General features: G+C 58.4%; 1 protein-coding gene across 2 annotated transcripts; it reads left to right on the forward strand.

Moving 5' to 3' along the window:
- The first annotated feature begins 1,278 nt into the window (after nt 1-1,278).
- On the forward strand, nt 1,279-27,106 carry Hs1bp3 (HCLS1 binding protein 3). 2 transcript variants are annotated; one of them, XM_048353380.1, is made up of 7 exons: nt 1,279-1,366; nt 5,533-5,698; nt 8,848-9,055; nt 11,323-11,566; nt 19,794-19,951; nt 21,342-21,477; nt 25,275-27,106. In XM_048353380.1, the coding sequence occupies exons 1-7, from the start codon at nt 1,335-1,337 to the stop codon at nt 25,531-25,533; spliced, it is 1,203 nt and encodes a 400-aa protein (XP_048209337.1). In that variant the 5' UTR covers nt 1,279-1,334; the 3' UTR covers nt 25,534-27,106. The 2 variants fall into 2 exon arrangements, with proteins under 2 accessions (XP_048209337.1, XP_048209336.1); XM_048353379.1 differs by lacking the exon at nt 1,279-1,366 and adding an exon at nt 4,558-4,659.
- Nucleotides 27,107-27,311: the final 205 nt, after the last annotated feature.

Genomic DNA, 27,311 nt, shown 5'->3' on the forward strand with positions numbered 1-27,311 from the left:
CCACATGGAGTTCTCCTTCTACCAAAACTGCGTCCCTCCTCCCAGGGCTCCACATTGAAGACACCCCCCACCCCACCCCCACTCACAAGAGCCAAACTGTGGTGGCATCTTAATCCCAGTGACCCAAGTCCATTGAATCCCCCCTCTCCTCAGTCCCTCCCTCCTGTTATCCCTGCTTCATCTGGGCAGCCATGGCTCCTCCGGCCAGGCCCCTCCTACATCCACAGGGCTCCTTCTGGTAGCTTCTGTTGGCCTCAGGAATCACCTGAAGCCCTCAGCTTGGAGCCTGGGCACTCCATCCACACCCTGCCCGCCTGCCTCTCCCTCTTATTCCCTGTGGTGTTCTCTCTTGCTTGTCTCTGGGGCTTTGCACTCCGCACTAGACTGCTCTAGTTTACCCAAGCTTGTTTATCAAAGCCTTGCCGCTTTCCTAAGCCTTATCAAACCCCACCTCATTTCCAGTACTAGGCAAAGCTTGCCATGATCACGCATCTGGCCCACAGACTGATCAGAGACAGGGCCAACAAGGCATACGATGAGAGCATCGTTCAAAAGAGACCCCTTGGGCCAGGCACTGGCGGCTCACACCTGTAACCCTAACTGTTCAGGAGGCTGAGATAGGAGGATCACAGTTCCATGACAATCCAGGCAGAAAAGTTTGTGACACTCTTACCTGCAACAAACCACTCAGAAAAAGCCAGAAGTGGCGCTGTGGCTCAAGTGGTAGAGTGCTAGCCTTGAGCACAAAGAGACTCAGGGACAGTGCTCAGGCCCTGAGTTCAAGCCCCAGGACTGGCATTAAAAAAAAAAAATAGGGACGCATTGGAAAAATAGGGAAAGCCATATCTCATGCCTCCCAGTGGAGTTGAGTTCTGCAGCTCCTCCTCCTCCAGGCCCAGTCATGGAGACAGCAGGGCGGGAGGAGTGGTGATCTGATAGCCGGTCTTCCAGGCTCAGCTGGTCTCTTCCCGGTCCATCAGGGGACACCACTGAATGTCTCATCCCCGCCCAGGGAACAGGTCTACCTTGATCCCAGGCCTCCAAGGCCTACCTCGCTCCCCCTCCCCCTTTCCTCCCCCTCCCTCCCTCCTTCCTCCTTGCCCTCCCTCCGCGCCCCCACCCCCCCACCCCCCCCCCCCCGCCGAGCCGGAGCCCAGTCCTCCGCTGCGCCGGCGCTCCCGGCCGTGGCCGCCAGGGGGCGCGCGCGGGCGGCGGGGAGCGCGGCGGGGCGGGGCCGCCGCGACGCACAGGGGACGCCCGCCCGCCGGATCGCGTGACCGCGCGCCCGGGCACCCGCCGCCCGCGCGCCGCCCCGCCGCCCCGCCGCCGCCGACATGCAGTCCCCAGCGGTGCTCGTCACCTCCAGGTGAGCCCGACAGACCTCCGGGCGGGCCCCCGCGTCCCCGGCCGCTTCTCCGACGGGGTCTCCTCACCCCACCCCGGCCCAGCGGGAGGGGTGGTTACGTTTTACGAAAAAGGAAACTGAGGCCCCGAGGAGGAGCCAAGAACTCCCTCCAGGACGCGGGGGGGCGGGGGGGTGGCGCGTCCCGGGGCCGGCCGCGGAGGGCGGCTCCGCTGCCCGCCTTCCCGGGGGCTCGCGATCGCCTCTTGGGCTCGGGGCGTGTGCCAGGCCGGTGCTGGGCACTTGGGACGGGGTGGACGATGGACGGGACGGACCGGCCCTGCCCGGGGGCCTGCGGGGCGGGCTGGCCGGCCGTGCGGGGTGGGGAGGGGGGGCTGAGTTGTGGTTGCCATGGGAACGTGGGGGGGGGCGTGCTGTGCCAGGCGGGAGCTCAGGAGAGGGCGAAGGTTACCGTGAAGGCCCTGGGGGAGTGGGGTTGGGGGGCGTCCAGGCCTGGAGGAACCAGTCAAGATGGAGCCCGGCAAGGGGTGGGGGGTGGGAATGTGGTTTTATTTAGAAGAGTTTCTTTACCCTTCCTCCCCCCACCCCCCTTTGAAATAGTAAAGGAAGGACTGCGCTATGGGTGTGCTTATGTCTCCAGTTTCTCATGTGATCAGCCCGAGCTGCCTCACCCAAATGCGAGGCTTCCAGATGCAAAAGGAACTTGCTGAGACTCTCAGTCCAGAAACACACGTGGTTCTGTGTGTGGGGCCCCAAGGTTGGAACCTGCCCAGCCCGCAGGTGGTACCTGTCAGCGCAGGCAGGGCCGCCCCAGGTCTGTCTGTTCCTCTCTCTGAGCCTCAGTTTGCTTTTCTGCAAGTGGAGGTTTCCTATCTGCAGGTCCCAGCGTATCCGCTGCTGGCCCTTCCCTCTCAGTTCCTCCAGCCTTGGGTGCTGAGGTCTCCCCTCCGTGAGGGCCACACTGTACCTGCATGTCACCAGGTACAGCCCTGCTGGCACGGGGAACCTGCTCCTGGCCTGCTCTGCCTGATAGGCTGGCGCGTCTACTGCTCCCTCATAAGCTCCGGAGGGAGAAAGCCGGGGAAAAGGCGTCCTGAAAGTACGTGCTTGGCTGAGAAGAAACCAGGGGCCAGTGGCAGAGTGGAGGGGCCTGGGAGGTGTTTGGTGATGTGATAAAGGGGTGGGCTTAAGGATAGGGGACAAGCGGGCCATGGGAATCCAGAGCCGAGACACGTCTAGTGGCTGCAATGAGTGCTGACCCCACATCAAGCAGACCATTGTGCAGACACTCGCAGGAATCCACGGGGAGCCTGTCATGGCTTGGCCCGAAGTGATGGGGCAGAGAGGGCAAGAAAGCCAAGGGCTCTGGGTGTGTTCTGGAGATGGAGCATTCTGGCTTGCTGATGGCGAGAACAGGAGGGGTCAAGACCAGCTGTGCCGCTTGGGCCCCAGGATGCTGTCGTGGGCGTCTGCTAACCAGGAGGAGAGGCTGGGTAGGAAGCACGGATGTGGACTGGGGAATCGACGTTCACCTAGACAGGGCGCGTGTAAGGAGCAGCTGGCGGTTGGCAGAGATGTGAGAAGGAGGCGGGAAGGGGGTGAAATGAAGGGAAGATCTGGATTTGGGGTAGGAATTGGGGCACCATTGGCTCAAGGCATTCAAGTCCTTGAGCCTGGACAAGATCACCTGGAGAGAGGATGATGATGGGAGGTAGATGAATGAGATCAGAGGAAACCGTACCCATGCAGCAACACCCCCCTTGTGGGTTTAGCATCACCGAGATCCCAAGTCTCATCCCGTTGTGTAGGCCCCCTCCGGGGGCAGTGGGCTGAAGGTTGCTCTGTGGCTTCTGTGGTTGCTCTGCTTCCCTTTGGCACTTCAAAGGCAGAGTTGAGTGGCAGCCACTGAGGTGGAACGCACTCCCATTCAAACTGTTTCCTCCCCGGTCTTTCATGGAGGACGTGTTCCTAAGCGCTGGGGAAATGGAGAGCCCAGTGAATTCTGCTCAGATTCATCAGAACCGTGGTCCAAGGCTTGTTAAAAGGAAGATGGCCAGGCGCCCTGGGCTTGCGGCTCAGAGGCCTGCCTGGACCTCTCTCACGGGTTCTGCAGCGAGGACGGATGCTGGTCCCTGGACCTCACTTTGAGAACCCTAATCGTACATTGCCCAGCCTGCCGTGGCTGAAGTGGGTGGGTTTTGGGGGCACCTGGTGGCATGTTTGAGGCTGGGATGCCTGGCACAGGAGTGACAGAGGCAGGGACGGTTCCAGGCCAATTCAGCCCTAGGACAGCGGTTGGAGACTGAGGCCAGAGGCAGTGATTGAGCTGGGGGAAAGAGGGTGGGATCCCAGAGGGCGGCTCACGACGCAGTCCAGTCTGGCAGGAGACACTTGTAGCAGGGAGCTGGGCCAGAGGAGGATCCAGTTAGGGTTTGGGGTCCTCTTTGGTCTCCTTTCCACCATAGACAGCTTCCTACCCACCACCACCCTCCTTCCCCCCCCCCCCCACCTCAGGTGCCTTCTTGTCACTTCCCATATATCACACCCAGGCCTCTCCCTGACACTGGAAGAGGCCTCCCGGGCTCTGCTCTGCCGCAGCCTGGGGCTGACCCTTGACCCAGGGTTGAGGCCTTGGACAAGCCACTCCCTTGAGGCCTCCTTCCCTGACTTTCTGAGCGGTGGCCCTCCTTTGGGAGCTTCCCCTGTCCACCTCCCTCCCCACCACCTTAGCCTCCCTTATGTCCCAGGTGTGCCCGGGAGCGGGTTCACTGGTGGTGTTTTTTTTTTTTTTTTTTTTGGCCAGTCCTGGGCCTTGGACTCAGGGCCTGAGCACTGTCCCTGGCTTCTTCCCGCTCAAGGCTAGCACTCTGCCACTTGAGCCACAGCGCCGCTTCTGGCCGTTTTTCTGTATATGTGGTGCTGGGGAATCGAACCTAGGGCCTTGTGTATCCGAGGCAGGCACTCTTGCCACTAGGCTATATCCCCAGCCCCCACTGGTGGTTTTTCGTTTTGTTTTGGGGGGCCAGGGCTCTGTCCTTGAGCAGCTTTTGCTCAATGCCACACTCATCACTTGAGCCACAGCTCCATTTGTGGCTCTTTTAGTCGTTTGTTGGAAATAGGCGTCACAGACTTTCCTACCTGACTGACTCCAAACTGCGATCCTCAGACCCCAGCCTCCTGGGTAGCTAGCATTGCAGGCGTGAGCCGTAATCCACCAGTGCCCGGCAACTTCACTGGTGTTTTTACTTGACAAACATGTACCCTGGCAGTTGTCATACCTCCTCATGTGGGGCCAGGTCAGCAAGGCTTTCCTGGGGGGCTGTGCTTCTGGTGTATCATTGCATGCACACACATTACACCAATGCATCTGTACAGGCCACTCCAGAGGGCGACAGTGGCATCGTGGTGGTGACATGTTGGAATCCATGTAGGGGGTCGGGCACCTGGTGGACTGGGATGGATGGAACTCCAGGGAGAGAAAGGCCAGGCCAGGCCTGCTCACGCCCCAGAAGCTCCTCCCAGCCTGGAGCCTCACCCGACTTCTGTGGGGCCTGCTGGGTGCACGGCAGACCTTGTCTTGCAAGAAGAGCCCAGCGCATCCTGGCAGGGACTGGGCACGGCGTGCATTTGTCTGCAGCTCACCTTACACAGGGTGAGGAACGCACCTGATGTCTTTTGTCACTTCCGAGAGACCATTCCAAGGAGGAGGAAGCCAGCTGCTGTCCTGCCGCCTCCTTGGTGACTCTAGCTCCCCAGCTGGGCAGGCTGTGTGGCCAGTCCCCTGCCCTCTGGCTAGCTGAGGGCATGCACATTTTCCTCCAGGCTCCTGGGAGTTGTTCTGTCCTGTTTTTTTTCCGCACAGGCCTGAACCCCCTCCCTCCATCTGTGTGGGGCCTCCAGGAGGCCACCCCACAAACTGGGCAAAACTCGCTCACCCAGCTTACATAGAGCACTTCGCTGTTCATGACTTTCAGCAAGGCCCATCTCTGTCCATTTCCTGCTGGGCACAGACCTTGTCCCTGAGCCTGGCCCTGGGATCCAGGCTTCATGAGGGGCTCATGCGTGGCTGGGCAGATGCTCTGGCAAATGTCCAGAAGAACGTTCTAGAACCAAGGCTCACCAGGTCGCACCGGACCCTGAGCCTCCCTTGCCTTCTTTCCCCCTGGCAGGCAGGTTCAGAATGCGCACACGGGGCTGGACCTGACGGTGCCCCAGCACCAGGAGGTGCGGGGCAAGATGCTGTCCGGCCACGTGGAGTACCAGGTCCTGGTGGTCACCCGGCTGGCCGCCTTCAAGTCCGCCAAGCACAGGCCTGACGACGTCGTCCAGTTCCTGGTGAGTGGGGGGGCCCTGGCCAGGGTGCTCTGGAGCCGGGGGGCCACACACACCTGCCCATCAGGCTGTAGGTGACAGGCTCCCCGGGGGCCTGAGTGTCCCCTGAGAGAACCCAGGAGTGAGGTACAATTCATGAGCCCCTCGCCCGCCCCTGAGGAAAGGATTCTAGAACCTTCTTGGAAGAGAATAGATCATGCTAAGCAGTAGAAGAGGGCGGTGTCCCAAGCTCTGGGAAGCGAGAGGAGGGGAGGATGGATGCAGGCAGGGACTTGTCTTACAGCCAAAGGAGCGGTAAGCAGGGCAGTGCCGTGACGATCTGGAGCTGGATGGGATGGGGTAGGTCCAGGCAGGGAGCCTGGTTCAGAGCCTGTACAGTGAGCTCCATGACGAGGACATGCAGCTGCCGGCCCGCATCCTTTGGGAAGGAAGGCAGGGAGAGAGTGTCCGTATTTACAACAGGTTGCTCCTAGGGCCACAGCCAAGAGCGGCGTGGAAGAGCAGGTCCAAGGGAGGCGTGTGTGGAAGGTGCAGGGTCAGCCGGTACATGGATGCAGGAAACTCAAACCCAGAACCAGGGGAAGACGCAGGTCTGGAGACACCGGCTTGGAGGTGATGTTGGAAGTCCAGGACGAAGGCAGGTTGAGAGAGACGCGGCAGGAAGGAGAAGGGCTGAGAGGAACTCCTGAGCCCGCGTGCAGGTCAGGGTCCACAGAAGAAGAGGGGAAGGAAAGGAGCCGGACACTGGCAGAGTCACGGGCCAAGGGAGCAGAGCACTTCCATCAGGGTCAAGATCCACACGACCTTACTTGGGTCTGCTATAAAGAGGGTCTGCACCTGGTGACCAGGGAAGACACAGCGGATTTTAGGATCGGTGAAAGTGCACCAGAGTCGGGCAGTACATAAGGGAGTAATCTGTTGTGAGTTTGCTGGCAGCCAGGGCAAAAAGGGAAATCAACATAGTGCTGGTGATATTAAATCTAAAACAGTAAAGCTGTGATGTTTGCTCCTGGGAGCAACTCTGGGTGAGCAGCTGGTGTTTCTTGGTCTGTGCTATGCGGACAGTGGCTCTGCTCTGGGGGAGCCATTTGCAGCTCCTGGTAATCTGACTTGACCCAGGAAGGAGCTCAGGACAGCTGTGTCTTTAAGGACGGGAACAGAAGAAGAGAGCACCCAAGAGTGATGGAAGCTTTGGGCGCAAGGGAGAGGCAGCCCCTCCCCCCTCCCCCCCCCAGCCTCTGGGGAGCCCCAAGCCAGCCTTGGTTCCTGTGCAAGGGGCATGCCACACTGCCCTGACCGCTAATGCCAGGCCCTGTGGAGCATATGCTCGTGTGTGTGCATGCGTGTATGCACCTGAGCCTGTGCACATGCACGATCTTCTCAGACACTTTGACGTCCCCACAAAGGAAGAGGAAAGTTCACGGCTTCCCATAGGATCTGCTATTCTAGCCCCAAGTTGCATACCCCCCACATATCGGTAATCTCTTTGGAATTTCTGATTTAGCAAAAAGGGATTCATGAGCATGGTGTGTTTTTTCATGTAAGCATGCATGTAATTGCTAGCCCTGGGGCAAAGCCAAGGAAGGGGCACTTGTATCCAAGGGGGTCAGACGCCCTGTGTGTGCGCATGGCACAGGCGTGCGTGTGCTTGCAATGGAAGGTAGAGGGGCACCATTGCTGTCTTCCCAGCATGCAGCAGTGCCCAGCACGTGGGGAACACCAGGTAACAGTGACACCTCATCTCACCTCCTTGTTTGTCTCCTTGCTGTTGCTGGAACACAGATAGGTGTGGTCCCTGGATGCGGTGTAGCCAGGCTTAGAGCCTTGTCTTGCTGAGCCTGCATGGAGCCGTCAGGCCAGCAGGGGGCGCTCAGCCCCCACAGCCAGTTGCTCAGGACAACTCAGGTGCCCATGAAATACTCTAGAAAAGTGTAGATCTCTCAAGGTGTATGTATGGTGGGTGGTGGTTTGTTAGCCAGATGAGGGGAGTCCAGACAAACCCCCACGGATCCACAAAGCCTCCCAGAGACCTGAGTACCCAGGGAATGCTCCTGTGTAGCCACATACCAGCAAGCTAAAGGGGGTGCAGCAGTTGCAGACCAGCCCTGGCAGTGCAGGTTGTCCTTACCTTCGTCCCTAATGCTGCCACAGACTCAGTAGGGCCATGCTGAAGAGTCAGGACAGGGGGGCTATGGGCTGTGGTCGGAGCCTAGGGCAGGTGACCTCTCTGAGACCACAGAGCCCACTGCATTGTAGCCGCTCACCTACAATCCTGGGGTGTCCTATGCGCTGCATATGTGGGAGAGGGCATCAAAAGTAAAGAAAGGAACCCTAGACCTGGGTACCGATAGCTCAGAAGCCTAGCTACTCAGGAGACTGAGATCTGAAGATCACAGTTCTGAGCCAGTCTGGGCAGGACAAGTCCATGAGACACTCATCTCCATTTAACCACCAGAAAACCGGAAGTGGAACTGTGGCTCAAGTGGTAGAGTGCTAGTGCTAGCCCTTAGCAGAAGAGCTCAGGAACAACACCCAGGCCCTGAGTTCAAGCCCTAGGATCAAAAGAAAACCAGAAAAGGAAGAAAGGAAGCCTTGGCTGCCTAGCAGTGGTGAAGGGGCTGACGAGGGGGCGGCCCGCCTGTGGCCTGGCAGAGAGCAGAGCTGCTCTTGGGGACTCAGAGGGTGCTCGGGACCATTTTACAGCAGCCGTGGAGTCCGGAGCCGCTTGGCCGGACTCGCAGGAGCTGCAAGTGCTCGCATCAGACAGCGAACCGGCTTTGGCGGTGGCAGGCGCCATGTGTGGCGGCCCTGCTGGACTGTGGCTAGTCCATGGGAGAGAGAATAGGAGGTCTGTGCTGAGAAAGGGGGACCCCCACATCCTGTCAGGTGCTGAGACTGCCTCACAAATGCACAGAAAACCCCGGATGCAGGCAGCAGCCATGGTCACCTACAGGCCAGGCAAGGACCCTGAATCAAAGGTCTTTAGTATCTGGGATCACCCCATGTGTTGTTTGCATCATCCCTTTGAGCCTCTAAGGCTCCCCACTCACTGGACTGGAGCCCAAGGCAGGCAGGCAGGTGGGGGGCAGCAGGGGCCCCAGCTGAGCATCGGACCATTCGCTCGGAAAAACCTCACGCCTCCCTCACTCCAGGTCTCCAGAAAGTACAGCGAGATCGAGGAGTTCTACCAGAAGCTGAGCAGCCGCTACCCGGAAGCCAGCCTGCCCCCGCTGCCCCGGAAGGTCCTGTTTGTGGGGGAATCTGACATCCGGGAAAGGAGAGTCATGTTCAATGAGATTCTCCGTTGGATCGCCAAGGATGCCCAATTGGCCAGCAGCCCAGAGCTGCTGGAATTCCTAGGTACCTGAGGCTCCCTCCCACACCCCTGCGGTCTGCCCTGGCCACGAAGCGATGGGTCCACAGTGGCCTGTCTCCCCACCCCCGACAGCCCGGACGCTCCAGCCACCCCGCTGAGGCAGTGGGAGGAAGAGGCCATCCCTGAGAGACGGACCACCGGAGGGCCAGAAGGGCTCATACAGGGCGTTCTTTGCTAGTGTGGCCCCGCCATGCCCTTCCTCCCGTCACACACACATCCATGCGCATGCCAGCCAGGCCCCGGGGCAGAGGGGAGGCAGGGGGTCTGGGAAAGCTGTGCTACTACAACCTGGCTTGTGCCTCCAGACACCCTGCTCTCCCTTGTGCTCCCACAGAGTTGTGGGTGTGATTAAGCTCCCCTGCCCCTGGTAATAGAGACCTCAACCCTCCCTCCCTCCCCCCCACCCACTTACTCTCTCATCTGTAAGGTGGGGAAGTCACTCGTGGGTTAGAGATCGTGAGAGTTGGGTGAGCTTGTACACGTGAAACACCTCCAGTGGGGCCCACCGCTCAAGAAGTGGTAGCTAAGAGGATACCTCCACCCTGGTAAACCACCTCCCCTCAGCAACCCCCCCCCGCATTCACACCCAGCAGCTTCTGCCCCATGGGTCCTTGCCCACAGGCAGCCCCACTCGTGGTACTTGATTTTCTACTGACTTTCTCCCACTTCAGATCAGTGGTTTAACCTGAGCTTTTCTTTGACCTCTGCTGCTCTCTCAGTTCCAGAGAACAGAGGCTGTCTTTCAAAAGAAAACTGACAGCAAACCAGTTTTTCATGTGGCTCAGTTCAGTGCGCGGTCTTTCCTCCCTCCCACTACCTGTACTTCCAGCTACCATACCCCTGCCACCAGCTACCATACCCCCGCCACCAGCCACCACACCTCCGCCTCCATCTCCAGCCCCACCTCCAGCTTTGGGACAGTTATTTGGAGATAAGCGTCTCACGGACTTTTCTGCCCAGGCTGGCCTCAACCCGTGGTCCTCAGATCTCAGCCTCCTGAGTAACTAGGATTAGAGACGCCAGCCACCAGCACTTGGTTGAAAATCAGTTTTTTAAAAAGTGAGGCTGGGGGACGCAAGCAGAACCGGAAGATGCACAGCAGGGCGCGGGTGGGACTCGGGTGTGGAGCCAGGTTTCCGGTACCCGGTCCCGAGCCCTGCACACAGGCCTGGGGTCTTTCCTGCCCTGTTGGCTGGGCGTCTCCAGCTCTTCCCACTCTGTCCGTGGAGGGCTGCGTAGGCAGCGGTGAAGGACATCCGTGTCGGGAAGAAAGGCTGGGATGTCCCCACTCATGGAGGGGTGGGACGGGGTGACCCAACTTCATGAGGAAGGCGGCGTTATGATTCCTTGCATAGGGCCTTGTGGTATTTAACTGTAGAGTGCTTATTATGCAAGCGGTATTTCCACCTTGGAATAGTAGAACATCCTAGCATTATGCAGTGTAATTATGACCACCCAGTACATCCTGTATCAGAACTGAGGAACACTTTTTTGTTTGCAAGTGTATTGCCTACAGGGTGGCATTTTTGAATAGTGCTTGGAAAGATAAATTCTGCAGTCACTACTTTGCACAGAGATGAACAAGTAGTCCAAGCCCACGCGTCTCAAACCATCCTGGGGGGCGGGGACGGCAAGCTTTTTGTTCCCAGCCTGTCACAGATGACTCCCAAGAAGTGCTGTGCTGCCGGAGTTCCTGAGTACTTGTTCTCTCTTCCTCACACAGACACCTGTCTGTGGCCCATACTTGGAGGAACACTGATCTAAGCCAGCTTGCCAGAGAGTGATCACACTTTGTTCTGGAATCTTCCGCCAGCTCGCTCCGCACTCCCTGAGATCGTAGTCTCAGCACGCAGGCTCTGGGAGCGGGTCTCCGTCTGTGGTTAGGTCAGGAGAGGCCAGTGGAGGGAACTGTGTCAGTCACTCTGCGGTGGCCGGGTGCGTCTCACCATTCATTGAGGTGCATTTGGCTCTGGGCTGTTGGGGTTCAAAGAAGCCCCCACTTTGTCATGGCCCCAGTGTTCCCCTTGCGACCATGCCTCAGGCGCCCCTAGTGCACCCATCCTCAGGGGAGCTGCCACGCACACTGGGCCGCCCCCACCCACCCATACTCGCCACCTCCCCTGGGGCCAAGTTTGATCCCAGGAAGCCACAGGAAGTCCTCAGCCTCAGATCCTGGCCCGGGGGTGTGGTGAGGAGTTTCCTCCACCTTAGGCAGAGGACTCTGACAACTTCCTTCTCTCTTCCTGCGCAGGTACCCGGTCCCCGGGGGCTGGGGGTCTCTCCAGCAGAGATGCCCCCACCCTGAGTGGCACAGACAGCCAAGCGCAGGACGAGGAAGAGGCTTTTGACTTCTTCGGGCAGCAGGACCAAGTAGCAGCTGAGGGGCCTTCCATCCTGAGCCTGAAGGGCAAGGAGGCCCAGAAGTTTCTAGAGGAAAAGCAAGAGGAAGAGGAGGAGGAGGAGGAGGAAGCGTTGGATCCTTTGGGCATTATGCGGTAGGTCTGTTGCCCACACAGCTTCCTTCTGGCTGGTTGTGGGCTTTCTGGAAACAGCCCCGCCGGGTCCCCCAGGGCCGCAGCCAGTATGCAGCTCTGCTTGACCTGGGTATCACCTGCATCTCTGAGGCCGGACCCAAGTAGCCCCTGTCCCTCCCTGGTCGCCGTGTCCCCCGTCCCAGACTGCACAGGGGCCTGGTAGAGTTGGCTGTGTGACAGCACAGCCTGGGCTGCTGGACCAAACTGCCCAGCACGGGGCCCTCGGGCCTGCCTGTAGCCGAGTGCCTGGTGCCCTGACTGCGGCCCCCAGGGCCTTTCCCTTGGCTCCGCCCCCCAGGGCAGTGGGCAGTCCTCGTGACTCCTGTAGGTAGAGGGGATTGTGACCCCACGTGGTGCAAGGAAGTAGAGTAAATGGGGGAAGGTGCACACACGGACACGGTCCCCTTGGTGCTCACACACATGCACGCACACACCTGTGTGGAGACAAGCGGGCCAGCCATGTGCCCCTTTTCCTTGCCTGGCCCTCCGACTGCCTTCAGCCAATCAGGGAGCTGCTCCTGAGCCCCACTGTCTGGACCACCCCGTGCTGTGCCGTGCTGGGTGAGGGGGCTGGAGAGCCTGGGGACACAGCCTGAGAAGTTTGGCTAGGTGTTCCACCCAGAAGGCAATGGCTTCTCAGATGGCACCGGCCCCTCCCTGCTCAGAGGGTTTCCCCGGCCCCTGACTTGTGGGTCCCGGCCTGCCCTGAGTGGAGCTGGTTTCTGGGCACCCATGAAGTGCTGAATGTTGTGCTTGGCTTTCGCTTTATGCACCATGTCCCTTGGAAGGCAGCTGTTATTATCCCATTTTGCGAATTTAGAAGCTCAAGCCTGCGGAGCCCATGTGCCCTGTCTGGTGTCAGACAGCGGGACGGGGGGTGGGGTGGGGGGTGGGGGGGGTGGACCCAAGTGTGAGATGCCGATCTCTGGCTTGGCCCTTTCTCTGCCACGTGCCAGCCATGTGTCTCTGGCTGTTTATCTCTTTGGTTTTCCTTGGTGCAAACAAGCTCTTGATAGCGCCCACCTTCTGGGCTGTCTGGAAGATAAACCAGGCTGCACAAGAGTTAGCGATCGGCAAGGCCCATTCCTTCTACAGAATCCTGACCATGGGCCAGCCTGCCCTTCTCCCTGTCGTGGCACCGTCTCAGTCTGCACATAGGTGAGGGTGGCCTGCCTTGTAGGACCTGCTTCCAGAAGGGACTAAACCCTTAAGGAATCAGAGGGAGATTAGGCCCAAGTGACGTGCAGAATGAGCTCCTAACAGCACAGCCTGTGCCACTTAGGCCTTCCTGCTCAAGCACGGGGTGTGAGCTGTGAGGCCAGCGGAGAGGAACGACGATGCCCACCGGGAGAAGGTGCCAGGGCTCGGGGGCCATCCATCCCCTTACAGCCAGGCCGCCCTGGAGAGAGGTCAGACCCCAAGGGACAGCAGCGAGGGTGGCCGGGAGAAGCCTGTAAAACCCACTCCTTACCATCCTGGGCAAGCCTCAGACTTTATTTTGGTTAGGAAAAGATGTCGTTTGAACCCCGCTCTTGTTCTGGGTAACCATGTAGAGTGCCAGTTCGAAACATCAGGGATTCATGCCAGCGTGTGACTGAAGGACACTTAGCAAAGAGGCTCCTTTTACGGGTAGGAAAGGGCTCTTTGGGGTTGGCAAGGGCTGCCTTGACTTTGCCACGTGTCACAGTAGCAGCGTTGGGGGTGCATAGGCAGGCCTGGGACCGTTGCCCTGGCCTCTGCACTCTGGCCCCGCATCCAGGAACTCCACACAGGAGAAACTCCCGCTCTTGATGGATTTTCTGTAAGCACTCATGTGACAGCCGTTGGCATTACCTGCTCAGTCAGGAATGTTTTCCCAAAGCTTTTTAAATGTCACGGATTGAGCTAATTAGCATGAGCTCACCTTAGCTCATTTTATCTTTGAGACAGAACTTCTGAAATCATTTTGATACACTCCCCACCATAATACTGTATGTTGTGACCCTGAATACATATATGTGTATGTATGTCATATAACATTGGAACAAGTTTTGAGAACACCTGAGAAACCTGACGTTTCCTACACGTTGCATTTTATGGGAAGCCCTGAACTGTTTTTCAGACCCATTGTGAATCTAGGGTAGAAATGGAGCTTGTCTTCACTTAGCCTACAATGGCAGAGGTAGAATGTACGTGTGTGCATGCGCATGCGCACACTAGTACTGGCGCTTGAACTCAGGGTCTGGGTGCTGTCCCTGAACGTTTTAGCTCAAGGTTAACAGTCTACCATTTGAGCCACAACTCCACTTCTGGCTTTTTGGTGGCTAAGTAGAGACCCAAATCTCACAGACTTTCCTGCCCGGGCTAGCTTTGAACCTCAAGCCTCAGATCTCAGTTTCCTGAGTCACTAGGATATAGGCAAGAGCCTCCAGTGCCCACAGAACCAGCACTTGAGACCATTTCCAGTTCCATCTTTCAGTAATAGGAGAAGTAGGCAGGGCCCTAGGGTTGTCTCCTTTTCCTGGTGGGGAAATCAAGGACACAGCAAGCCAAGCTTGGTGTGGGCCAGAGCCCAGTCTTGAGGACAGGTTTATCCTCAGGTCTCTCATGGTCACCTAGATGGGCCCTGACTTGCATTAGTCTGCCCACCTCACCCTTTAGTGGGGAACACTAGCCTGGCTTTGGGCTTCCTGAAGCAGCCATTTCCATACACCAGCCCAGCCCTTCCCTATGGTGGCCACAGTGGGGCGCTGTGTCTCCACGACAGCGCTGCCGGCAGTAGTGGGAGCGGCGGTGGGCACAAAGCTGGAGGCGGGCTGAGCCGGCTTTTCTTTGTCTTTTCAACCTGCTTCTGATTGGGGAAAGGAAGTGTCATTTAACCTTTGCAGAGCATCGAAAGGCCTCACCCCAGCCCATCTCCGTCTCGCCACTTTTGACCCTGCCCTGGAGCTACCCACAACACTGCAGACATGGTGCCATTTCACACTCTGCTGTGTGATTTTTGTCTTATTGCCACATTGTGTAGTTTTGTATTTTAACTTCCTGCTTTAGTGTCTTCATGGTTCTGAGAACATTAAAGTTCTACCATTAAGAGTTTTGCCTTCTGCTGGAAATCCTGTCAGAAACATTTTTCATCTTGACTCAAATAACATACAACTAAGAAAAATGGAAAATGCAGATGAAAGTCCTTTCGCCACAAATACGTCCAGATCTGAGTGTTAAGTGTGCTGTTCCCTCATTTGGTATTTTCAGCTTATATTGCTAGGTCTTTCTGGGTCAAGGAACCCACCCCTGCCGTCAGTTATACCCAGCCAGGCCAGTGCTCGTCACCAGCGCTAACTCGAACAGATTGCGCGCGTGTGGTTTTTGTTCTGTTGGACCATTGGGCCCCGAGCAAGGTCCCCAAAGCTTCTGTTAGAGGGTGGGGTGAGGGGACCCCAGGCTTCTTGTGGGCTACATGCCCCAGCTGGAGGCCTTCCTGCTTCTCCGGTTGCTGGCCTGGCTCTTCCCTAGCCCACACCCCAATCCCAGGGAGCCCCTGTCCAGGTCCCTGCCGACGTGGCTTCCTGCAGGACAGGCTGGCTCGCGTGCCCACTGCCTTCGAGGCTGACCTCCCTCGCTCTCTGAGCTGTGGCCTTTGCCAGTGGCTGACATCTCTTGGGAATGCTGTGCTTCATTGTCTTTTTTCTTTTAATATAGAATTAGCTTCATTTTCTATAAAATGAACCACTTGAGTTTTAGTATAAGTTGCTTGCTCTGTTTGGATTCTGTGGTTTTCAAAGCCTGATGCACTGCAGGTGTCCCCAGATTATTGGACCCATTGTTTAGAATGGAGACCACACAGACTTAGGTAAGCTGTGGCAGGAACTATGGGGATGGCCTTCGGCCCTGTTCCCCGAGGAGCTCTGTCACTGTACCCCTAGAGTGTCTCTTGCAGAATGAATAGCACTGCTCTCTTTCCCACAGTTGGGGACTGAGTCCGGGCACCGGGCCTTTCTCTTGATGTCTCCAGTACAGCAGAGAGCAGCTGGGGATGGTACCTCAGACGGTCCATCTGGAGCTGGGCAGAGATGCAGATTCTCAGGCTCGGCCCCAGACTTGGTTTCAGCAAGCTGACACCTGCTGGGTGCTGTGAAAGTGCATGCTGGAGGAGCCCAGAAACCACACCCTGAAGGACTGGGTGATGCCTGTGACACCCTCTCCCCCCACCCCCCAAACCCCAGCGAGGGCATGCCCAGCGTGGGCCCTCCCTCCCCTGCTCTGCTTCCCCATCTCCCCCTGCCCCTCCCAGGTGTTCCTCTTCCTCCCGGGAGGCCCACGGTTATCAGTTCCCACAGCAAAGGCAGTGGCATGGCTGACCAGGCCTGATGTTCGTCGGTATCTCCATGGTGCCCGGCCCTGGCCTGGCCAGTCCCAAAGGAGTAAGGAAGATGGCCGCACTTCCTCCCGGCGGCACTTCCCATCCAGCTTGAATGAGTGGCAGGGGGACCACGTGGAGAATAGTGGCTTCTCCTTTTTCACTTCAGCAGCAAAGTCTTGGATCCAAGAGGACTGTCATCCAGAGCTGTTGTACAAAGCCATCTGAAGCAGAGCTGCCTCATTGAGACAGGAGCCAGCACGGGGGCTCCTCGCTGTCCCCCAGCCTCAGGCTCCGCTTCCGAGTGCTCCTGAGCCACTTGGCAGAAGGCCAGGGTCCAAACCAGAACCCCAGGATGCGTGGTCACCCCAGAGCAGGCCTCCTCCAGCTGAGGGAGGCACAGACTGCTGGGCTTCTCAGAGCCACGGCCGCTGCCTTTGTAAGGCAGGTATGCTGTCCAGGCCAGGGAGCCGGAGGGAGAAAATGTTATTGTACAATGTGTCCACGACTTCAGATCGCCCTAAAGGGCTGTGTGTGTTTGTGAGTGTGTATGAGTGTACATGGGTGTAGAGGCAGCTTCCCCATTTCCTGTTAGTGTCAGCGTGGACCGGGCGCACACACCTCACCAGATGCTCCTGCACCCTTGCGGGTAGCAGGCTTGCTTGCAGGACTGTGCTGTTGCTGAGATTATGGTGGTGTGATTCTTTGGGGGGACTGTGTTGAACCTTGGGAGAGATAGATGGCTGTCATCATCCTGCCTGAGGCTGCCCCAATCCAAACATTGATTCACGGCATGACAGAGGCGTTAAGCACAGAGGCAGAGCCACTTAGTTCTGGGTTGTGACATTAGTGGTGTCAGCATTTGGAGTGCTGGGGGTGTTGGCAGAGACATAAGCGAAGGCCACCCCAAAGAGAGTGAGCGAAGGCTGTCCATGTTCTCCACCGCCAGAGAGGAGACCGTGTAGTCACCTATGTTTACAGAGAGCTGAAGCCACAGGTTGAGGACCTCGCCGTGCATGGGCGGGAGGAATGGCTCAGCCAAACTGTCATTGAGGGCTGTCAGGAGAGAAATCGAGAAGCAGGACCTGCTGTGTCCCATGTGGGAAGTGAGGGAAGAGGGCTGGCTTTCTCTGGCAGGCCACACTGAATTGGAAGTGGAGGTGACAGGAACGCTGGCTGCGGTGGATCAGATCTTGGCCATTTGGGGTGACTGCCAAAGAGGCTGTAGGTCGGATTTCTACTTCTCTCTGTGTGGCTTGACACTTGTCCCTTCGTGTATTTCGTCTCAGGGTGATTTGACCCGTGAGCCGGGCAGAGGTTAGGAGCCCCTGCATCCGACACCATATGATTTGATGCTGGAACATGGTGGGTCTGAGGCAGTGCACCCTCCCGCCCACTATGCAGAGAAGGTCACCCACCTCCCGAGAAGAGGATAGAGGTTGCTGAGAGCCTAGGTTGGGCTTGAAGGAGCTTGAGAGTCAGGCCGTGGCTGTTGGGAGAGAGGCTCTGGGGACCATTTCCAAAGTGCGCTGGGTGGGAAACGTGGGCATCAAGCAGCCCTGGGACCCGCGCTGCCCACCTTGCTCCGCGGTCCCCGCACACCGGCTCCCGAGCAGTTCTGCCTGGCCTCAGCCTTGTTCCTCTTTCCCAGATAAGAAAACACTAGAACAGGCTGCCAGCGCCTCGCGCTTGTAGTCCGAGCCACTCAGGAGATTGCAATCCGAAGATCTCAGTTCAAAGCCAGCACAGGCAGATAAACTACCCTTGAGATTTTTTTTTTTCAAATCTCCCATTAACCAGCAAAAAGCCAGAGGTGGAGGTGTGCCTCAAGTGGTAGCGCACCAGCCTTGAGCAAAAAGCTAAGCAAGAGCAATAAGCCCTGAGTACAAGCCCAAGTTCCAGCCCCAAACAGGAACGGAGACAGCTGAGGAGCTTGCACGGCGGTGGGCTACGTCATCCGTGGTTCTGCCTCCCCTTGGCTGCTTTTCCCTCAGCAATGGCCAGAACCCACCCCCAGAGCCTCCCCCCACCCCCGATTTGCCTCACAATCCTCACCTTTGCCCACTGCATGCGCTGCCCATTGCCAGGCTATTACACACTTGTGTGCCAAGCCCGTCCCCCCACGTGTCCACACGTCCAGCCTGTGCTGGAGCTCAGTTTTCCCGCTCTGTCCTTCCATCCAGTCCTCTGCCGCCCTGACCCCGGGCTGGGCTCCTTGCCTGGTGATCGCCTGTCTGGGGACACCCCCTGCGATGCCCCGGCAGATAACACTGCGGTGAAGTTCAGGTCACTGGTTGGCAGCCTGAGAGTGTTATCCAACTGGAAAAACCCTGTAAAGTGTGCTGTGTTTTGTAGCATGGACAGGGAACTGAAGGGCCCCCTGGCTTTGAACCTAGCAGTCTTGTATCTGTCTCCACTGCCTTCTCTCTGGACCCAGCCAAGCCGGCTGCCTCTCCAGCTCCTGTGCACTTTGATCCTGGGCAGCCGGTCCCATCTCTTGTCTGCTGTGGGAGGCGGGTGAACCTGGAATGGCTCCACCAGGCGCCTGGGTGGCCCGAGAGGAGGCTGCTCTTGTGTCAGTCAGTGTCACCAGAAGTGCCTGAGCTGCAGGGAGCAGCCTGCTTTTCTTGGCCAGTCGAAGCTCGGAGGCTGTCAGCCATAGCAGCTGCTGTCTCTCGCTGTGTGCTGCAGGCCCGCCCGCGACGTGGCCAGGTCTGCGCATCTGTCTCCTGTCAGGCACACAGCGGGGCAGCGACAGTCTGTGTACCGGCGTGAACATGCTTACACATGCCTGCACCTACCCCGGAGCCCCTGCCTACCTCGTGGAACCTGTGCTGGGCTGGCCTCCTCTTCTGGGTGGAGGACAAGTTCAAGTACAGGCTCACTGGAAGCCGGGGACTGCGGTTCCTTTCACTGCAGACTCAGGCCCCCTCCCTGCTGCAGGGCAAATCAGCAAGGGGCTTCATCACCTATTGTGCAGCATGGGCTGTACGTGTGTGGATAGCTCCCTGCCGTTATGCCTACCCTGCTACCACTCAGTCCCCTGCCTCCATCTCGCCTCCTCCAGGAAGCCATCCCCAAGCCCTCCAGCTGGGCTGGCTTTTCCCCTGAGCTCCAGCTGCAACACACAGGAACTTTCTGTGTGTAGTGATTGGTAGATGGTCTGACTCTGGGCCCTGAGCTTCTGGATGGAGGAGGGTGGCAGGGGGCACTCAGGAGAGTGGGCAAGGTGCTCTCCAGATGGCTGAGGGGCAGGCGGGGAAGAGGGATTGGAGGACTTGTCCAGTATAGGCCCTGTGACTGATCAGGGACCCATCTTGCTCCCTGTTAGAATAAAGGAGAATAAGTGAGTTAGAGATATGCTGTCATACTATCTGTTGTCTGTCTTTCCTTCCTTCCTTCCTTCCTTCCTTCCTTCCTTCCTTCCTTCCTTCCTTCCTTCCACAGGCTGGCCGGGAGTGGTGACCACAGACATCATGGGGCCTGAAGATGACAGGGGGCTGAGCCCAGGGGGCTTCCTGGAGGGAGGGGGCTGGCTGAGGGGATGCCTCCACCTTTGGAAAGAGGTTTTGTTCTGAGGCCCGTGAGCGTGTGATGACCGAGGCCTGAGCGGGCCTCCCTCTGGAGGAGCTGTCTGGCCGGGGGCTGCTTGCTTCTCCCTTCCCTCCTGATGCTGGTTCTTCCCCGTGCCCAGCGCTCAGCCCCCTCAGGCCTTCCCGTGTCCCCTCCAGCCTAGTCCTCTGCCTCTGGTGACCAGTAGGCCCCAGTTGGACCCAGCACCTGGGGGAGTCTAGCGGCTCCTGGACCCTGGTGACACGTCCCCACTTTCGGTTTTGTCTGTCTCATCTCCAGCTCCAAGAAGCCCAAGAAACGCCCAGAAGTGATCATGACGCCCAAACCCGCACCCCGGCTCACCATCTTCGACGAGGAGGTAGATCCTGATGGGGAGCTCTTTGGCCCAAGCAGAAAGCTGCCCTCCCCGAGCTCCTCAGAGCCGCTGCCTGGAGACTGTAAGTACGGCCCGGGGCGAGTTCCTGCTGCCCTGGGCAACTGCCCTCTGGCACCGCGCAGGCTTTGGACCCTGGTACGGGTCCTTGTGGACAGAGTGCAAGTCTCATCCTTGTTCTGTCCACACCAGATGCTAACTTGGCTCCTGCAGGTTTTCTGCTGGAGAGGACGGGTGTCAGACTTGGTGTCCCCACAGCCTGAAACGTTCTGGGGCTGTTATTTATTCTAAATGTCTTATGGAGAACACCTGGAGGAGGGTCCCATCTGGCCATGGGTACACTGGATGGTCCCATCCCTTCCCTTCCCTTCTTCCCTTCCCTTCTTCCCTTCCCTTCCCTTCCCTTCCTTTTCCTTTCTTTTCTTTTGTGCCAGTACTAGGGCTTGAACTCAGGGCTGGGTTGCTGTCCCTTATTTTTTTAACTCAAGGCTGGTGCTCTGCCACTTGAGCCAACAGCTCCACTTCCAGCTTTTTGGTAGTTAATTGGAGATAAGAGTCTCATGGAGTTTCTGCCTGGCTTTGAACCACAAGCCCCAGGTCCTGAGAGCCAACCTCCTGTTGCTAGGATTACAAGCGTGAGCCACCAGCACCAGGCATGATTTTAATAAACGCCGGTGAAGGGCGCAGTGCGGAGATGGTGGAGGGAACGCCCATAGCTCTAGGGTTTCTCCACCCCTGCCCGGCGCAACCTTCTGCCACTGGGAGGAAGTTGATGTCACCTAGTAATTCAGCTAGTACTTAGTGGGTGCCCACCCAGAGCTGGACCCAAGTCCCTGTCCTGAGGACTCTCTGGAGACAGCACATCATCACCTGATAATTGCAGAGCAGCATCCATTTGCACCAGGACTGAGCAGAAGCCCCGGTTCCTCCAGAACAACAGGGCGTATGTCCTGGGTGGGAATGAGTCGGGCAGAGCTGTGCCTAGTCTGGGGCCTGAGAGGTCAGCCAGTGCTAGCCGAGCCTGCTGGAGAAAAGCCCTCCAGGTAGATACCAGGACTGTGAGGAAAGGCACTCCAGGGAAAGGCCAGAGCAGCTCCGGCGGGAGCATGTCGGGGGAGACCCCGCCTCTGTGAGCCTGGGGATCAGAGCCCTGGCTGACGGGTGGCCCTCATTCCTGCTTAATGGAAGACAGGGCTGTGATGAGGGTGCTCAGTGACTCAGCTTCACGGAGGCTGGGGGGCCTGGGACAGTGAGTTAAGAGGCCACTGCCCCCCTCAGAGCAGCAGGCAGCCCAAGAAGACTAGGAACTGGAGCGAGGCCTTGAGCTGCTGTGTCCCCGCCCCCCCCCCCCTCGCTGTGCAGGGAGGTTGGGCCTGGCATCTCCCCCTGCACCCCAGGTGCTGAGGACGGGGTAGGCGGCGTCTCTGACCATCCTGCCTCCTGCCCTCCCACAGCCCTGAAGCTGTTTGATGACCCTGACCTCGGCGGGGCTGTCCCCCTGGGGGACCCCTTACTGCTGCCAGCCACCTGCGACAGTGGACGGCCTTCCTCTAGCCTGTGCCGCGCGGCTGCTTCCGCCGAGCTGTTCAGGTACACCGTCCTGAGGGACGCCTCCAGCTTGGAGTCAGGGGCTGGCCGGGGGGAAGGGGCTCGCCCAAGGCCGGTGGCTACGAATGGCTGAGAGGCGGCAGTGGGGTTGGGGAGGAAGGTTGACGAGCAGCGCAGCTCCGTGGGGTCCGCAGAGAGAACAAGCCATCTATGTGTACAGGCATTTATTTTATTTCTCACACTTTTTTTTTTTTGGCCAGTCCTGGGGCTTGAACTCAGGGCCTGAGCACTGTCCCTGAGCACCTTTTTGCTCAAGGCCAGCGCTCTACCACTTGAGCCACAGCGCCACTTCTGGCTTTTTCTATCTATGTGATACTGAGGAATCGAACCCAGGGCTCAGTGCATGCTGTGCAAACACTCCACCACTAAGCCACATTCCCAGCATTTTCACGTTCATTTTTAGTCGTTTAAATCAAAAATAGAAATTAAATCACACAATCGAAAAGCAAGTATAACCAGCTTAGATGAGTTTGGGAACAAGTAGAACTGGCCTTTGGTAGCGCGTGACTTTTCCGTATGGAACGAAGCAGAGGGCCTGTCCACTGGAGGTCTAATCTCTTACCCTGAGGTTGTGCTCAGGCCTTGTCCGGACATGTTGGCTGCTCTTCTGTTTGCAGTGTGGCCCACAGTAGAGGCCCCTCTTGAGCAGCCACTTGCCCAGGGATACCGCCTCTGCCCGTCTCTGTCCTGGCCCCTCTGCTCTCCTGCACTGTGGGCTCTGAGCATTTGGAGGAGGGGCTGGTTCCTCCCCCCCTCCCCCCCCCCCCCCCCCGCCTGGGGGTCTCTGCTTGTGCAACATGCGCAAAGCACACTGCTAGCATTCGTGTCTCCACCCCTTCTCTATGCCTCCCCCCCCCGCAGGAAGAGGGGCTTGCCCGCCCATGTTCGGGAAGCTAAGCTACCTCTTTCCAGGAATGGCTGAATGTGGCACTGAAGCACGGGGTCCTAGGGGGGCTGTCATCTGTACCCCTCGTTAGCAGCCTCGGACGATTAGACAGCCCTCTAAGTGCCCGCCAAGCCTGAGTCACTGCTATGGCTTCTTGTATTTACATCTCCCCAAGGCCCCTAGCATCTGTTCAGGCTCTCATACTGCCTTCTCAGTGCTGACATCCCCACAGGCTGGAAGGAGCCAAGATCGTTACTGCTTTTTGTTAGAGAGGTAAACTGAGGCACGGGGAAACATGCTAGTTAGTCCCAGGGAGCGACGTGGCCAGGTTGTCCCCTGAGGGGCAGCTCTGGTGAGACCTCACTGATCCAGTGTATTCAGAACCCATTTCCTACCAACTCTCAAACTGCTGAGCATGGACAGCACCGTGGGGAGTCACAAGGCTGCCTTCCCGGGTTCTTATTGGTCCCTGGGACCATTCCTTTGTCTTGCCTCTTAGCATCCCGCACAGCACCTTGGGAAACTCTTCTTAAAGAATGTGAGCCCTGTGTCCCAGTGTCCCAATCTCCACGCTGACAGACATCTGGTCATGAAAATTAGCTTCTTTAGAGCAAGGACCATCTTCGGTTGTTTTTTTGAGTCTGCCCTGTTACCACTCAGGCAGTCACTGGGCCTCTTCATCACAAGGGGCTTTCTAGTAGTCGTTCATTCATTCACTCACGCTTTCACCCCTCCATCCAGTCTGATGTTAGCCCCAGAGATCAGCGTGTGGACGGGGGAACCAAGTGTGGCATTAGAGAAGCCCTCGTTTTCCTCCTACCATGGATCCACACCAGGGCCTGGCCTCCAGTGTCATCCCTTGAGTTCTGTCTTCTCTTGGGGCTTGGGTAGGAGGCATGAGCTCAGGACTCTCACCCCTCGCTGGTTGACCGCACCAGCTAGACCTGAGGAAGAGGGTCTGCATCTCTGGTTATTGACACTCACCCCAGTCATGACGCTGGAAGCTGAAGGGGAAGTTGGGTGCTCGGGAAGGAGGAGCAGATGCAGCCATCTGTATCCCAAGAGCAGCTATGGCCGTCTCCACTGTGGCTCTGCTTGGGCCCCTCCTGCCTCAACAGCTGCAGCCGCGACGATCAGCTCTACATAGCTGCTTTTCCAAGCAGCATAAGCCTGAGCCCTGTGGCCTCTCAGTTGCGCTTGTCTTCCTAAATCCCCTGGTTGAGGATAGCAGGCCCCCTGAGCTCTTCCTGGGTATTCTCATCCTCCACTGCAGGATATAAGGGGCTCCGGCACCTAGTAGGTTGTCTACAGCCGAAACTGCCAGAAGCAGCCTGTCCAAGAAACACACACACACACACACACACACACACACACACACACACACACACACATCTCCCTGAACACACACACACATATCTCCCTGAGCCCAAGGCAGCTAGCTGCATTTTCTAGAGACTAGCTTGGACAATCAATCCCTGGGTCTGGACCAAGAGGATACCTTTCCCCCACTCTGGATTCTCTCGGGTCACCACAGGAGGCAGCCAGGGTGAGCCACACTCCCCCGGTGGCTGGTTCCTGGCAGACAGCTCCCTGGGGACACTGCGCCGGGCTCCTCTGTCCATGCAAGCTCTGCCAGGCCTTCCAGGGCAAGAGAGCTGTTCTAGTTCCTTCTCTCCATTTCCACCCCTCTCCAGCCCCACTGATGTCTGAGCTGGCTCACACTCCTGGTTCAGCATTGGATGAGCTTCTTCCCAGGGCAGGAAGTGCCCATCCAGCGATGCCCATCTGTTCTCACCGTCACCTCTGGATCTTGGCGGTCCATCCTCCTTTCTCCAGGCTCCGTCCTCCTTTCTTCCTCTCCAGGAAGTCTCCTCAGCCTCTACCGGGCACAGGCGCTGTCTGGCCAGCAGGACAGCCACTCCTTATAACTTCTGCATCTCTGCTCAGCCCCCCGTGGCTATTTGCAGTGAAGCCCTTTCCATGTGGGCCTTACAAGAATCCTGTGAAGCTGGGCACAGTGGTTCACACTTGTAATCTAAACGCCTGGGAGGCAGGGATCAGGAGGATCGTCATTTAAGGCAAGGCCGATAACAAGTTAGCCAGCCTTCATCTCCGTCAATTAACTGGGCGTCGCGGTATACACCCGTGGTCCCAGCCACATCAGGAGCCAGAGGTGGGAGGATCCCGATGTGAGGCCAGCCTCAGGCAAAAACACACAACCCACCCTTCTCACCAGCCGGCAGCCGGAGGTCTGAGTCTCAGCCGGCCCCGGGTGAGGCTACCCCAGCCCTTGCTGAGCTCCGCATAGCCCCTGTGTGGCCCGGCAGGTGCCGGGGGGTGGGGGGATGGGGGGGTGGGGGGGGCAGTAGACCCTGCAGCATCGTGGCTCAGAGCCTGGCTCTGAGCTGCCTCAGTGAGCCTGGTTGGGCTGTGTGCTCAACCGGGAGCCGACATCCCACTTGAGACCCAGGCACTGCCCCTTGCCGCCGCCCTCCATGGGGCCCCAGGACCTGCGAGGTGGACCTGGATGCACCTCCCCAGAGGGGCACACAAGGCCCGAGGAGAGAATGACATGCAGAGGCTTAGTGCAAGGCAGTGAGCAGTCATTTCTCGGGGGACTGGCGAGAAAGTCCCCTGAGGGAGCCACCTTTGGGGAGGAGTCACCTAAAGAGCCTGCTAAGGCGCCTCGGGAACTGGCGCTGCCCCCCGCGGTGGGGTGGAGGACAGGGAGCCCTTCCCGGTCTTGATGGCACAGCAGCAAGCTCTTGACTCGGAGAGGCTGGCTCTGGAGCTGCCCGGACCCCGGTGCCCGTGCGGGGAGTGGTGTTGCGAGGTGTCTCCCTCCTTCTGAAGGGGACAGTGACACTCAGGGCTGTCCCCTTTGGTTCCCTAGAGTGGAAGAAGACTTGGACCAGATCCTGAACCTGGGGGCTGAGCCCAAACCCAAGCCTCCGCCTAAGCCCAGGCCCCCAGTGGCAGCCAAGCCCGCGCTGCTCCGGAAGCCAGCCGCGCCCCCGGTGGTGGGCCCAGCCAACGCCGAGGCGGGACCACCGAAGCAGCCACCGCAGATCCAAGCCATGGACGAAATGGACATCTTGCAGTACATCCGGGACCATGATGCCTCTGCCCAGGCCTCTCCCAGCCTCTTCTGACCCCCACGGGGTGCTGCGTCTGGCGCTGCCCCCCCTCCCCCCGTCAACAGGTGCCTGTGTGTGAGTGGGCCAGGACCTCCATGCCCCAAGACAGAGGCGGAAAGCTGGGCCCACGAGCCAGGACGACACCACTCATTCCCCTTTGTCCTGAGCTGTAGGCTCTACCTGGAATCCCTACAGAATAGAGCAGAGGGCCCTATAGGAATAAAGCCCACATTGTCCCCATCCAGCCACAAGAGAGGGGAGAGTGAGTACATGTAGTGATACCTGCCCAGCAGAGCCTGACCCCCAGGGGTGGTGTGATGTTTGAGGGGACTTCCGGGAGAAGTCCCATTGAGCCCCCTTGTGCCCAGCATAGGAAGCCTGGCCTGCTTGGGCTGGGCTACATGGCGGCCAGGCCCCAAGACGCAGACACTGAGCAGAAGAGCCCCACTGCCCAGGCTGCCTGCCCATGTGCTCCTGAGCCTCCTCTGGTTTCCGGCTCCAGGGAAAGAAGGTTGGCCCAGCCCTGCTTCATAGGAAGATGGAGGCTGGCCAGCCCTGGGGCCTCCGTGGGCCTCTGGGTCCAGAGACAGTGTCTGTGATTGCAGCTTCCAGCAAAGTGACTCGCGACCTCTTCAGAGCTTGGCTGGGGGTGTCCAGCCGGGCACTGCTTTTCCATAGGATACCGTGCTCGCAGGCTTCTGTCCTGTCTTCTTGTCCCAGGCTTCTTGCCTGTCCTCAGGGTTTGCATTCCTTCAGCGGCCTTCCGTGCAGCCACCCGCCTGGGGAGAGGGAGCTGCGTGCCAGAGCAGGCTGGTGCTTCAGACACCTCCCGGGTCCCCAGCACCGGGCACAGGCTGCGCGGCGGGCAGAGATGAGGGCTGACCGCGCACAGAATGTTAGCTGGCCTTTCTCTGATACAGTCCTCGTGTCCAGAGCTAGTTTTTAATGAACCAATCATTTTTAACAAAACAGCTTTCTCCTTCCTTGCCTTTGTCTTGCCTGACAGACATCCAGAGGGGTCAGGACTAGATTCCCAACCATTTCAGTTGGATCCAAGTGCCACCCCTGGGGGTGGGGGACTCCAGGTGACAGGCCAGCTGCTTTCTGCTGTCAGTGCCTGGTGTCCCCAGCTCCTGCCTAGCACAGGGCCCATGGGGTGGCGCTGGGGGCGCCCAGTCCCATCTGTCCTGTGTCTCCATGTCCCTCTTCACCTGCCTGACCCTCCACGGGATACTCCCTCCCCACCTGTGCCGAAGGGAGGGGACCGGCATGCCACTGGGCAGAGCTGAAATCTGCTTTGCCTGGCTTGCAGGGTCCCCCTCCACAGGGCCCAGAGCCGACTCCAGGGCAGCTTCTGTCCTGCTTTACCTTCTACCTCAGTGCTCAGCACCCAGCCCTGGGCCCATACCACCTCCTGACTGCAGGGAAAGGAAGGGGTGGGGGGAGGAGGGGGGAGACCATGTGACCAGCTCCTCCCCAGAGAGGCTGCCCAGCTCCGCCCCTGCCCCAGCTCTCCACTCCCTGTTCTGTGCTCCCTGGCTGCCGGCTCCCTGCCTGTCCTCCATCCCTACCTCACGCCTGCTTTGGGCCACACAGGAACAGCATAGAGCAGGCAGGGTAACAATGGGGTCAGTCTCCTGGCTGGCGTCTCTAGGGAACCGGGTTTGTCACCATCCAGTGTGGGGTTGGCCACAGTGGGCAGCCTCGGCGGCGGCCTGGAATTCTCTAGACCCAGTGACCTGGGATGACAACCACACCCATTGATATCACCCAGTAAAGTCTGTGACCCATTC

This window comes from Perognathus longimembris, chromosome 8 (assembly GCF_023159225.1).
Source record: "Perognathus longimembris pacificus isolate PPM17 chromosome 8, ASM2315922v1, whole genome shotgun sequence".
In the NCBI taxonomy this organism is placed as follows: Eukaryota; Metazoa; Chordata; class Mammalia; order Rodentia; family Heteromyidae; genus Perognathus; species Perognathus longimembris.

Bases quoted from the DNA above. Each gene is read 5' to 3' on its own strand.
- Hs1bp3 (XM_048353379.1), top strand. From the start codon at position 4,619: ATGTACCCTGGCAGTTGTCATACCTCCTCATGTGGGGCCAG. The intron at 11,567-19,793 runs GTAGGTCTGTTG...TCTCATCTCCAG, and splicing joins GATCCTTTGGGCATTATGCG to CTCCAAGAAGCCCAAGAAAC. The intron at 21,478-25,274 runs GTACACCGTCCT...TTGGTTCCCTAG, and splicing joins GCTTCCGCCGAGCTGTTCAG to AGTGGAAGAAGACTTGGACC.